The sequence below is a fragment of the Serinus canaria genome, chromosome 8 (assembly GCF_022539315.1).
Source record: "Serinus canaria isolate serCan28SL12 chromosome 8, serCan2020, whole genome shotgun sequence".
NCBI lineage: Eukaryota > Metazoa > Chordata > Aves > Passeriformes > Fringillidae > Serinus > Serinus canaria.
The window spans coordinates 30,461,472-30,474,991 of NC_066322.1; the positions used below are offsets into that span (position 1 = coordinate 30,461,472).

General features: G+C 41.0%; 1 protein-coding gene across 4 annotated transcripts; it reads left to right on the forward strand.

Annotated features, from left to right (window-relative positions):
- The first annotated feature begins 1,612 nt into the window (after positions 1-1,612).
- RGS18 (regulator of G protein signaling 18) lies at positions 1,613-12,545 on the forward strand. 4 transcript variants are annotated; one of them, XM_030226791.2, is made up of 5 exons: positions 1,613-3,303; positions 3,981-4,082; positions 7,096-7,160; positions 8,176-8,363; positions 10,683-12,545. In XM_030226791.2, exons 1-5 carry the CDS (start codon positions 3,185-3,187, stop codon positions 10,935-10,937), a joined length of 729 nt encoding a protein of 242 aa, XP_030082651.1. In that variant the 5' UTR covers positions 1,613-3,184; the 3' UTR covers positions 10,938-12,545. The 4 variants fall into 4 exon arrangements, with proteins under 4 accessions (XP_030082651.1, XP_030082652.1, XP_018780219.1 ...); XM_030226792.2 differs by having other exon boundaries at positions 1,614-3,303; positions 7,099-7,160; XM_018924674.3 differs by having other exon boundaries at positions 1,617-3,303; positions 8,197-8,363.
- Positions 12,546-13,520: the final 975 nt, after the last annotated feature.

Genomic DNA, 13,520 nt, shown 5'->3' on the forward strand with positions numbered 1-13,520 from the left:
AGATTGCTATGAAAATACATTTAGTATTCATCAAACCATTAAAAAATGTATTTCTGCAAGTAATAGAACATTAACTCAATATTGTTCTCACATTTCAGAATCTTGATTTGAGGGCTTAAAAATCAGTAGCCTCCTTCCCAACAGATGGGTGAATGTATTTCAGTGGTTAGAGAAATGGTTGGGAAACAGGACATTTAGTTCTCATCACAAATTTCTTAGGAGTTTTCTAGATCTCTAGTCATGTCATCAACATAATATTCTGGGTCTGCTTTATCTGGTTTTAAAATAACTTGTTCATTTTCCTGCATTGTCATCTTGCAGCACGCAAAATGGCCCAGAAGCATTTACAGGGTCATTAATACTGTTACTATAACTATTGCAGCTTACAGTTCAAAACAAGGATGCTCATTAGCAGCAGCAGCAGTGCTGACAAAACACAGACTGACTTGGATGCAATTTTGCTACTTCATGGCCTAGATTTAGTATAAGCTTTCTACTAATGGGGGGGGAAGTGTGAGTGAGTGGGGGAAAAATTGTTTGTGATTTATTCCCCCCCCTGGCTCCTCCAGATTTCCAAGTGAATTCTCAGGAGGTGCACAGAACACTGCTGCAGTCAGGACTGACACAATTGCTTGCACTGTAGTACAGGAATAATTCAATCATCCAAGGCATAAAACCTATTTAGGGTCATTGAAGAGTGAGTTGGACAGGCCCTTCAGACCATGGCTGGTGGGTGCTGAAAGATGGGACACAGCTGTTCATCCCCATCTAGAAGGTGCCTGGCACAGTGGCCCCTCATAACTCACTTCTGAATTATATTCCATGCTCCAAATCTTTCTTAAATCAGCTTAGATGGAATGCAGAAGCTACAATTACAAATATTTTCTGGGAGCTGAAATCAGCAAACAATCAGGTAACAAAATTATGTCAGATGAGCACAGACAGTATTTTATAAATGTAACAGGTAAAAAAAGCTCATGTGACCACCACTATTGCAGAAAAGTGAAATAAGATCATGCAGTCATTTTTTATTTATTTATCTGTAAAAGGCAGAATAAATTATTAAACACAGCTGCGGTTAAAGCCAGATTAAAATATGCATGATATAAGCCTTCTCTGAAATTGAAAATTAAGTTTAAACTGTAACCCTGCTTCCTAAAGTCCCTTAGGTTATAAAAGGCACTTGTGCACTGTTCCCCATTCAGTCTGATTTTAAAATTTGTATCACACATGCAGCACATGAGAGTTTTTCAGTTAACTCTTAAAAAAAATCATTACAGATTACATCTTACTCTTCTTTTAATGTTTCACAAATTTGGATTCCCAGCAGAGTTGGGATTATTTTCATTTCTTTTGAAAATTAGTATTTCCCATTCCCATTCTCCTCAGCTCCACACAATAAAGGCCACAGTGGGACTTTCACCAGAAGTACCCATGTAATAAAATTATGGGAGGTAATGAGGTTGTCCTAGGGTGACTGTTATCCCCATTCGTGTGTGTAATTTATGCTGGATATTATGTTCTGTGCCTTTAAGACTGGCAGAATGAGAGTTTTGTTTTGGGCCTCTTATCAGCCACGGCGGGACATCCAGATAGCACCAGTGCATGTTGCTGCTTTTTTGCTTTTTGGCCCTGCTTTTTGCTTTCACTCTTGCTTCTGCTTCGCTTCTGCTTTGCTTGCTCTTGCTTTTTTTTCCCCCCCCTTCTCATTAGTTACTTTAGCTAAACAGTCCAAATTCCTTTCTGGACTGTTCCCCCCACCCCGTTGGACCTGCTGACTGCTCCGGACTGGGATTTAGAACACGGAGAGAAAGGTTACACCTTGTGACTGCAGCAGCTGCCTCAGCGCCGGAGGGACTGATAACAGCAAACCCCCAGGAGAGACTTGCTGAATTTGTCATCTTTCTCAGAGCAGTGGAAGAGTGGTGTCATCCGGTATTGTTCATTGTGTGTGCTGGGGGTGTTGTGCTTGTCAAATAAACAGGTTCTTTCCACCTCTCTCCGAGGAATTCTTCCCGAACCGGTTGGGGGCGGGGCCGTGTGGGTTTGTTTTTGGAGAAGCCCTGTTTGGGGATTCTCTCTCAAATTTGACCTAAACCAGGACAGAGGTCATGTCTTCTCCTCGAAGCTCTGTCCCCTACCTTAGAAATCAAAATGAGACACTGCCATTAAAAACATGACAACTATTAAATTAACTACTGCAGTAATTTTAACCCTTTCTAGTGCCTCATTCAGCTAACACTGAAGATGTTTCTTTATTAGATGTGTTGTTCCAATGACACCTCCAACAGAAACTGAACTTAAACCCAAGAAACTTAACTGACAATAGACTTATATGTGGAGAGATAACTTGTGCTGATGAACCTCAAAGATTAATACATTTTTACCTTGTGAAAACTGAAATGAGAAGTTTTGGGTTATTTAGTAACAAAATAACATTTAGAAAAACACAGATTTATTTTTTTTTCTGAACTAAAGACTTTCTATCCTGGGTGGGAGATTGCAAGTAAAAATAAATCCACAGACAGAGAAGTGAAAGAGGGAGCATTTACTGGACAAACTGGAAACTAGAAGTGGGTTGTTGTCATTTCTGAAGAATGCTGCAAAAATTAAAATATCTGCTTGCAAAATGATTGATCAGCCAAAGCTTGGAGGAGACGCTGAGAAACTCTGAGTTTGAAGTCAGGGTGCTGTGGATGGAGCTGTGTGCAGCACATGGCACTGAGGCTGCAGAGGGCAGCTTAAGGGCAGATGGGGTGCCTCTGGGAGCTGAAGAGAAGGCTGGATGTTATTTCATGTGACATTACTGTCATTAAGGTTAATTTTAGGAGCCTAGGGCATGTACTGGTGTTTGGGAGCACGGGCTGGTGTCACACTACCCCGAGTGAGAGCTGAGCTGCGCAGAGCAGCCGCCGCTCTGGGCTGCGGTTTCCAGTGTGAGCCCTGCGGAGCTGCAGTGTCATTTCCCCAAGGGACGAGGGCACAACCAGAGCTGCCCTTACAGCCCGGCATGGGCACAGCTGCAGTGGCCAGTTCAGAGCCACCTCCTGCCACCACCTCCTCTGGACACAGGGCTGGGGCTGGCCAGGGCAGTCCAGGCTGCTGCAGCATGTGAGAGCCTGAGCCAGCACGCACCGGGGGCGAGGGAGCAAAGGGAACCTTGCCAGAAGCTTCTCTAGAGGAGATGGAGAACCCACTTCTTTTATTCCCCCAACTCAACATTTCTGCTTCAAAGGATAAACCCTATCACAAAGTCATGAAATCAGCGATTAAGGAAGAGCCACACAAGGCAAGCAAGCCTGGGTAAGTGTTCCGCTCATGCCGACCTTCTGCATGTTCTGTTTACATGGAGGATTCTTCTAGCATAGTTTTTTGGGGGTGAATTTAGGGCACAGCTAATTTTATTTTTGACATATATATGAGAACTCATGAACTGCAGTCCTAGAAACTGTATGTATAAAATATTAACTCTTTAAGAAGAGTTATTCAAAGAACTATTGGTTTTTTTTGAGGACAAGAAACATACCAAATTAATGATCTAAAAATACTAAGAAAGAGAGTTTGCAAGAAGTTCTGAGAAATGCTTCTCTAAAGCCTGAATATGATCCGGGAAAGCTTTTTTCAAAAATTTCAAATGCCAGGAAGCAATACTTCCTTTTTTTCTTTGTGAAACATTAAAAGTAGAAGACGCTTAGCCAACTGTTTACATTCTCTAACGGGAAGTTTGGCCCTTCATCTTTAAAATAAATTATAAGGATGCTGAAAATCAAAGGATTTCCATTTTTCTTTGTCAGTGCAACATATGTGCTAAGCTATGAAGAAAAAAACTATTAATAATAATAATATATCTAGGAGAAGTAACACGAGCATTACTGTACGTGAAAATAGGGAGCTCTATAATGCAGAAGCAGAGGATGCTTGAGAGATGAAAACCAACTTTCTACAACGTTTCTTGAAAAGCTACTCCAATTCTGTTGTAGAGCTAAGCAGAAGAGAAATAGGCTGAGCCTGCTCCTGCAGAAACCTGAATTCCATGAAAGTGATCACCTTGGCAAACCTGGAAACTTGACAAAAGCAGCAAGGTAAACATTGTAAAAGACTGGGTTGGTTGGGGATTCCCTCCAAGAAGAACCTGTGTGACTTCGGATGTTTCCTGTACCCGTGTGTGCATTCATATTGGGCAGAGTAACACTTTGCATGCTTGGGTTACCCTGATAAATTTTCAAACACTACAGAATTACCCGGTATGCATTGAGGTAATCAGCAGTGTTTTCACGCCACTTGGTCCCCATATATTTGCAGAGAGTTTTAAACCCTGTGCCAGCAGCCTTGGTACGGGTCCACTGACTGTACAGAGCAATAATCCTCTCAGAATGCAGCTGGCAGGAAAGTCATACAGCTCCTGGCAAAGCAGGTTTTCCAAAGACTTCTGTGATGTACTACTGCCATAGCTGTGTTAAATAGTGAATGCAGAGTTCTTCAGTAGCTGCAGTAATTGGTTGAACACTCTTGTCTCCAACATTCATACACTCTGGTAGTATTGTCCCTAGTATTTACCATAAAGATGCAGGGTACAATCTTGGGTTTACTGACTTCCATAAGAGTTTAATTCTGCACTTCAATGGAGTACCAAGATGTCACTGCTATATTAAGAATTGCATTTGTAGGTCCTGACTGAAAAGAAGGAATATGCAGAATTCTACAACACTGTGGCTTAAAAAATGTATTGGCCCCTTCTTTCCACCACAAATCACTCCAGAACACTTCAGTGCTTACCACAGCCTTTTCTCTTGTTCCAGCAGTTCCCACTTTCTAACCAAGCTGCCTGCTTTGACCAGAGATGCTTCTACAAGCCATTAATGTGCTAACTAATGAGCACATGGCAGAAGTCACCTAAGGCCCAAAGTCTGCTTCCAGAACCCGTGGAAAATTGGCTGGGGAGGGGGTATCTATACAATCCCACTGGTGCATCTGAGTAACCAGGCTGTGTTTAATGCTCAAATTTTGAGATATCCTGTTTGCAGACATGTCAAACCATTCTAAGATTGCATCTGTAAAGAGAAAGCAGAGGCAGACAGTGCTGGGTGGCTCACATCATACACCCAAGTATTTAATGCAAAGTACAGCCATTCACTGCATTCTTACAATCTGCCAGACAGCACTTTCAGAGCAGTAACAATTCTCTGAAGAATTTCCCCCTTTTAACATCATTTCCTCATTCATCCAGCTCTCTTTTACCATGTTACTCTCAGCTGGTGCCTGACTAAAAGAGCTTTGACTGTTCTTGTATGGAAGAGAAACTCATAGATTTTTGCTGGTCTTATATTTGGAATTAAGTGACAATTATATTTATCAAAAATGGAAAGAAAACCAAACAAATTTACACTTTCTCAAATAAAAAAGTGAGATAATAGTATGAAATTAGTTAAGTGATTTACTTAGCTTTTATGATTTCCATATTTCACACAGAGTTACTAAAATAAGTAGGAAGAGATTTTAATAAAACACTGCAGATGGAAATTGGGGTGATAGTAGGAAAGTTAAATAATCTGTCCATTTAAAAGTTCATTTTTAGTTTAAATGTCTATCTCTTAGTTTAAATTAGTTTCTTCTCATATTTAGAAAGTGGCAAAGTAGAACAAATATTGGTTTCTGTCTATTATTGTACAAGCTCACTGCTGTACTGTGGTGTTGGGGGTCTGTGAGGCTCCCAGGTTGTTTCAGATGCTAAAGGACAACCAGAAACTCACAGTAGGAGTTTCCAAACCCAGCAAAGATCCTCTCCAGCCTTTTATGCCTTTGTGAACTGAGTATGTGGTCTAAAGTCATAAGGCTTTATATTTCACTATGGCCAAAATAATTTCTGTAGGTACAGGAACCTGAAGCTGACAGAGTTCTCTGTACTTTCTGTAATTCTCATAACTAATGAATGCTGTAAGGGAGTGAGGTCTCGTTTTCCCTGACTCCAAAATCCCCCTGCTTTCTCAAATTTAATTTCTCCAACCTTTGTACCTCTCCTCATGAACTGTTTTCTTCTCCCTAGTTAAAGTTTTCATTCCTGCAAGAAAATACTTCAGCTATTAAACATGCGGCACCTATTAAAATTAAAAAAAAAAAAAAAGCCTCCTTTCGAGTTTTGTGCAAACCCAGAGTCATTACTGGCCTAAATTCCCTACCAAAGAGATTGGAATTTCCTTTCACCTTAACTTCAAGTGCCTCCTCCCTGCCAAGGGAGCCCAAAGTATATAAATCAGGAAACGGAACAGCAGGCCTTGATGAGGAAGTGGGATCATATTCCAGAAATGTTCAGTCCATCGTCTGATCAATCCCAGACCAGTCACTTACTGCTACTTTCAGTGTCTTGTGATTTGTCCTGGAACGAAAATGGTTCTAAACATTCATATCCACAAAGCAACAGATAAAAATTGCTTTTTTTTTCCTTCTTTGCTGTTTCCTAGGGCAGATTTTTCAAAATTGAAGTGAAACATGTGCAACTTGACATACTTGATGAAGAACATGAGGAGTTTTATTAATGAGGCACAGTGTCTCAGAATAACATGGCATTTGAAATGTTTGTGGTAAACAAACCAGATTACAGGTGCTATTGTCCTGTAAGACTGACACCTAAACCATATTGCTAGTTTTGTCTTCAGGCTACAGAATTCTGCATATTTCATTAAAAGCAGATTGTGGTAACAGCCTCAGAGTGAGCATATTCAAAACTACATCTCTGCATGACTATCTCAAGTTTAAATAGCTGACAAGACCTGCTTCCCTTGTGGCTTTTACTATGCTACATGGTCTCAGTTCCCTTAAAGATTAGTAGGACAACACAAATACCACAGTGAAAAGCCTCTGCTCTGATGTTTTTATAAAAAGAGAGAAGAAGTATAACTCTGCAGGAAAAAATGTCGAGAGTGAGTTAAAGGAAATGTTCCTGAAGCCCCTAAGAGAATGATCTCCCTTAGTGAAGAGATCTAATCAAAGGCTAGGTGGAACAGTCCTGAGCCACAATGGTGACAGATAATCTGTATTTCACAGCTTCCTAAATGCACAATATGAACAATTCTTCAAAACTCCTTTCTGTTTCTTAAGCAGTGTGTCTCCTGAAGAAGCAGTGAAATGGGGAGAGTCTTTTGACAAACTACTTTCTGAGAAAGGTCAGTAGTTTTTTCTCTCTCCATGCAGACTGTTAGGATGGAAAAGTGATGGTAAAGGATGGAAAATTACAAAATCCAGTTATGCCCTTGAACAGACATGCCAGTTACCTAAACTAGGTATGATGGGTCATTTATGGCAGCATGTGTTTCCTGCTTTTCTTGTCTTCTTCGGCTATAGCTTACTGTTAACTTGTGAAAATAGTTTAAAATCATTTTTGTGTTTGGTATTTTATTGAACAAAGTAATATAGCAGACAACAAAGAGTCCCTTCAGTAAACAGGAACATTTAACCATAATACTGCTCAAATATTCCTGACTGCATATGCTCCATGTACTTAAGAAAAGACTTTGTCACTCCTGACAATTTGTTTCTAAGCCAGTGATTGGATCCAAAATTGGCTGGGGAGGGGGTATCTAAACAAATTGGCCATCATTTGAGAAGCCCTGCTGCTCCCATAATTATCAAATGCACATATGTTCCTGCCTTCATTTTGGAGGGGCACAGGTATGTTTTAGCTACAATGCTGGACACTGTGGGCTTTTCAACTGTTCCTTGAACAGTTCACATCCACACAATTGCCACAGATGAAGCATGCTTGGCAAAGAAAATATCCACAGCATAACAACAGTAGGATAAAGCTAGTTACAGAGATGCTGAAAGCCATCCATTTTAAATTGTTGATGAAGAGTAGTTTACTTATGAGCAAAGATTCAAATTCAACGTGAATTCAGCTGGAATAAAGTTCACCACTTACACATAGTCCCACATGTTTTGCTTAATGTTTTTTCTAAATTTAGGAGATCTTGGTAGCATTTTTTTATTGATGCTGAGAATTTTGTAAGGAGAGTTGCAGGATCATAATGGAGAAACTGTACTTATTTTAAAGCATTTATGTATTCTAGGATAATTATCTATAATGTGGTATTATTCTAAGGGAGCGAAACGTATTTTACTACCTTGCACAGACTCTTTGAAAGAGTAACTGTCTGATAAGAACATATTTTTTTTATGCAGTTCAAACTTTCTCTTTTGTAGCTGGGCTGGATGCCTTCACAAAGTTTCTGAAAACTGAGTTCAGTGAGGAGAACATTGAGTTCTGGATAGCCTGCGAGGATTACAAGAAAAGCAAAAGTGCACATGAACTTCTGCCAAAAGCCAAGGCCATTTTTGAAACATTCGTACAGAAAGATGCTCCAAAAGAGGTAAAGAGCTTCCTCATTATACACAGTGTTTGATTGACACAACTGCATCTGGTGAAACTCTTTTTTTAAGAAGTGCATGCCCAGAAGCAGCTTCAAGAGCTAATCCTGCAGTCCTCTGATTTGAGAAGACTTTCATAAAAGTCAAAACTCTGGAAGGAGCATGGTCTTGTCTTGATTGACTCCCTCTCCCTTTTCCACCCCTCCATCTCCAATTGAATACCCCTGGTGTGTTACTGTCACACAACAATGCTGATATGACAATCCTCACCAACACTAAGACCTTTTTTTAGTATCCTAAGAATGAAAAAAGTTTTCATATTTCCAACTTCTTCATTTTACTGAAGTGTGTTAGAAAGGGTTTATAAATGAACAAAAGAAATCATTTTTTGCCTGCCTTAAAAAGGAGGTGAACAGGTTGGGAGATCATCAACTTTTCAGTGAAATCACAAGCAGCCTCTTGTGAGGCTTGTAGGTCTTTTTGACTTACAGTTTCCTTTAATTCTGTCACATTAGAGTAGATCAAATATGTCACTTGCCAATAGCTGTATTTTTTTATTTGCCAGAATAGGAGGAGTTAAACACTAATTTCTGCTTCCTTGTAACAAGGGTGAAAAAGGTATAATTCTCATTTTAGGGAAAGGATTGCAAAGTGGTGCAGTTTCCACCTGCAATTCCCATAGATTGCATTAGGATTCAGATCTGCTTTTCCTAGGAAAAGCCCATTTTGAAGGACATATGTCCCTTTCCATTCCTTTCCCTGCTGTGTGCCTTTGGGGAGAAGCAGCCCTGGACAGGTAACAAGCACTGACACTGTCAATGCTTGAGACAGTGATTGAAGCAAAGAGATGAGCAGGAGAAAGCTGAGAAGACAGGGCAGGGAAGTCATAGTAACATAAAATTTCTTTCTCTGCCATGCTTGAGCTTGGTGCAGGCAGGGTAGATGCTGTGGTTCACCTTGGACACTAGGCTTTGGTCTGACTTCCTCCCTTGGGTTCAGCGGAGACCACACAGCTCTGGAGCTTGCACATCTCCTCTAACTCCTTGTCCAGCAAAACTCTTTTACACATATTTCTGAGCCTACAGTTTGATGGGATCATAAAATTTTGGATGAGTGGACCCTTCTCTGATCACTAATTGCCCTTCAGCTCTTAGATCTAGACTATTTCTTTGGACTAGTTGTATGGAAATGACAGGTGCCTCTCAGGGAGGAAAAGAAAAACATTATAGAAGTCACTTTTTGATTGGGCCAACAATTTTTATATATATTCTACCTTATTTTTCAAAATAATGTGCTTGAACCAGTGCCTGTCACTTCATTAAAATTCTTATAATATTAAACATTTCCCAGGGTGAATGCAGCAGCACATGGAGTAAATAGTCATTTTGATATGCTTTCCAAATCTAAAGCCTTCAGAGACCCATTTAAATAAAAAAAAAAAAAAAAAAATAGAATGTTCTCACCTTCCTACTACACAAACTACACAGAAACCAGAAATTTTAACTGTTCACTAATGTCATCTCACTAGAACAAGTTCTACTTTAATCCTACATGAGAGCAGGGGAGATCTGTAATAGTCTGGTATTGCAAAGCTGGGAAGCTGTGACCATACAGTGATCACTGTTAGAAAGCTACTTTTAGTCAAAGATCAGAGTTTTTCTTCTGTTTCCCCAGCTTTCCATGGTACCAATGATACATTTGTGGAGACTTTCTGAGAGCCACCGCTGAAGGCGAACAGACCGATTTTGTGGTGTTAATATCCTGTTGTATGGGGGATTCAAGGTCCTCCTGATGCCTTGAGAGGCTACTAGAACAGAGGCTGGGCAGAGTTAAAGGAATAAAGTAGGGATTTATTAAAGGCCTTCACAGGATACACCTTGGGCAGTACAAGATCTGGGTGTGGCTCCAGCCAAGACGGACAACAAGTCACAAGTTTTTACACTTTTATAAGTTTTGGTCCATTTCCATCTTGGGGTTAATTGTCCAATTCCAGCTCCAGGTGCTCCAGTCCCATCCTCCCAGTCTGCTCTCCTGAATTCCCTGGTTTTTGCACTTTTTGGGCCTGAAGCTGCAACAGTGTCCTTGTTTCTGGGGTTGGAAAAAGATTGTTTTGTCTAAGCTGTGGAAAGAACTTGCCAACGCTTTATGAGAAGTTCAGAATTATAAACTAATGAAGCACAGAATCTGGAAAATATGAAGGCTCAAACTTAAGGCTTCACTCTTATCAGAAAAATCTTTTCCTAGGGTACAGTATCTGTAGATAATAATACTGGATATGCATGAATGTACATTAAACAAGTACCGTTTTCCTCGTCCCCCAGGTGAATCTGGACTTTCACACCAAGGAAGCCACAAGCCAGAGCATGGGGCAGCCCCTGCGCAACACCTTCGACGCGGCGCAGAGCACGGTGTACCGGCTGATGGAGCAGGACAGCTACCCTCGCTTCCTGTGCTCCGCGGCCTACCGGGGCCTGCTGCAGGGCCGGCCCGCGGCCCGCGCCCCGCTGCGCCGCCGCTCCCGCTCCTTCACCGTCAGCGACTTCAAGGGCGTGCGGCCGGACCTCACCGTGTGGTGAGAGCCCAGCTCAGCCCTCCTCACATCTGTGTCACCGTGTGGTGAGAGCCCAGCTCAGCCCTCCTCAAATCTGTGTCACCGTGTGGTGACAGCCCAGCTCAGCCCTCCTCAAATCTGTGTCACCGTGTGGTGACAGCCCAGCTCAGCCCTCCTCACATCTGTGTCCCCATGTAGTGACAGCCCAGCTCAGCCCTCCTCACATCTGTGTCCCCATGTAGTGACAGCCCAGCTCAGCCCTCCTCACAACTGTGTCCCCATGTGCTGACAGCCCAGCTCAGCCCTCCTCACATCTGTGTGGTGACAGCCCAGCTCAGCCCTCCTCACCCCCAGCTCCCACAGCAATCCGGATGTGTTTTAAACCCCAAACTCTCAGCAGGTGTAACTAAGTGATGAAGCAAAAGAAAATTCACTTACAGCAGGCCAGATTTCTGGAGCAGAATCTCACTTTCACAAAAAAGTAGGTGACGTATTGGCAAGTCATAACATGCGGAGTTATCAAATAGGAATTTTTTTTTAAGCATTTTTTAAGCATTTACTTTTAAGCATTTTCCTGCTTAAAAGTATCTCATATAGTGCCATTTGATATTACCCAACACATATCCTGGGCCTGTACCTTTAGGCCATAGTTTCATCACAGTTAGAATATCTGTATCCAGTCTTTGCACACATTTATGTTTTCGCAATATTTCCTACACTAAGCACAGAGAATTTGTGGTATTTTCTGATACTGTAAAACATACAGGAGCATTATTAGTTATAATGCAAAGTTAGATGAATTTTAACTAAAGATACTGCATAATTAAATCTATAATTAAAATGTAGCCATTGCCTATTTTAAGAAGAACATAAAAATACCTATTTAATTTTTTGGGGGGTACATTTTTCCTATTCCAATGTCTGCTGTCTATTTTTAAGTTATGATGTATATATTAGCTTTGGCATCAAATACGTGTATTCTAATTTTTTGCAACTAAATGAGCAGCAGGAAAGGGACAAGAATGCTATTTTAACACAATGTGTATCCTTAAATATCAGGTGATGTCTATGTATATAAATATAAAATATTTCTACTTTTATTTATAAATAGTTGTGGTATACCAACTTTGTAACTAAATTTTGTTCTAATTTTTTTTCTGCCTTTTGTTTTGAAAATTAACAGCTCTTGGACTTGGGCAGAGCAACTTTCAGTTCCATTGGACATTAATATCCTCTCTATAGGTTATAGAACAGGAAGGAGAAATCTTTTTATTTCTTTACTATCAAAACATTTTTTTAATAGTCAGTGCACACAGTCATTCTGTCCTTTTCTTTCACAGCTGATGCAGACATACCTTGAAGTTTGGGGCTGTTCTTAAAACCTTAAACATTGGTTCAGTTTAGGAAGGGGCTGCAGGATTTATCTGTAACTATGACCTGTATATTATGTTGTTTCTTGTGGAATTTAAGATTCCTCCCTTTCCCTCCCTTTTCTGTAAGTGGTGAAGGAGAAGAGGTGTGCAGTTCCTGAGGATGGGACTTTGTGTTCATTGTTAATTTGGGGTGTATATGAACTGCTGGATCTGCAGGTTTCCCTGTTTTATTAACTTCCAATAAATCTGATCTACTTAAAGAGTTGTCAGGATTTGATTTATCATCAGTACATTGATGAGGAAGCTGGGAAGACTTCACCTAGGGTTCAACTCTAGCTGTAATCACTGCCACATTAATCAAATTGTTACTGTCCACAGAGATCCAAACTCACATGGAAATGCTGCTGAGCCACAGGGACCCAGGAGCCATCTCCAAGGTCTTACCTTTACCTGGAGAACAGAGAGGAAACACATTTGTAATGATGATCCATGCTGGTTTATTCATCACCCTCCCCTGATCTCAAAACACCAGGCACAGGCTCTTTCTGACAGTGAAAGCAGTCAGGACCTGGGCAAAGGGGTTTTTTCACTGAAAGAGTGGTCAGGCATTGGCATGAGCTGCCCAGGGAGGCAGTGGGGTCACAGTCTCTGGAAAAATTCAAGAAGCTTCTGGCTGTGGTGCTTGGGGCTACGGCTTAGGGGTGACTGTGGTTGGGGAAGGTTAATGATTGGATTAGATCTTGAAGGTCTCTTCCAGCCTTGGGGATTCTGTGATGAGGGAGTCTCTAGTATCACCAATGTCTGAATGCCAGTTCTCAGATATTTAAAATATGCATGTTCCTGTGTCGTGTATGAGGATCCATGTTGGAGGAAGGGAAGAGATTTGAGAACAGCCCCACCTGAGTATTGGCACTGGGTTTGTTGCCCCACAGACATAAAACCTGCACACTTGCAGGTTTTGATTATGTCCCCTCATATCAGCAAAGAATCCATATCTTGGGTGGATTGCCATGAAGGAAAGAAATGAAAAAAGTACATATTTTTAATACTGTTCCAAAATCCAACCAAATTACAAATATAGTACCCTTTTAGACTTTTTCATGTTAGCAAAATCCCAGCTGCTAGTCAGAAGGGTCTGCAATGATAAATAGAACTCAGCAGGTGCCCTTTATTTCATTTCACAGGCATATGGAAAATTTTGCTTGTCTCCAAGGAGGCCTTCCTCAAACCCATCA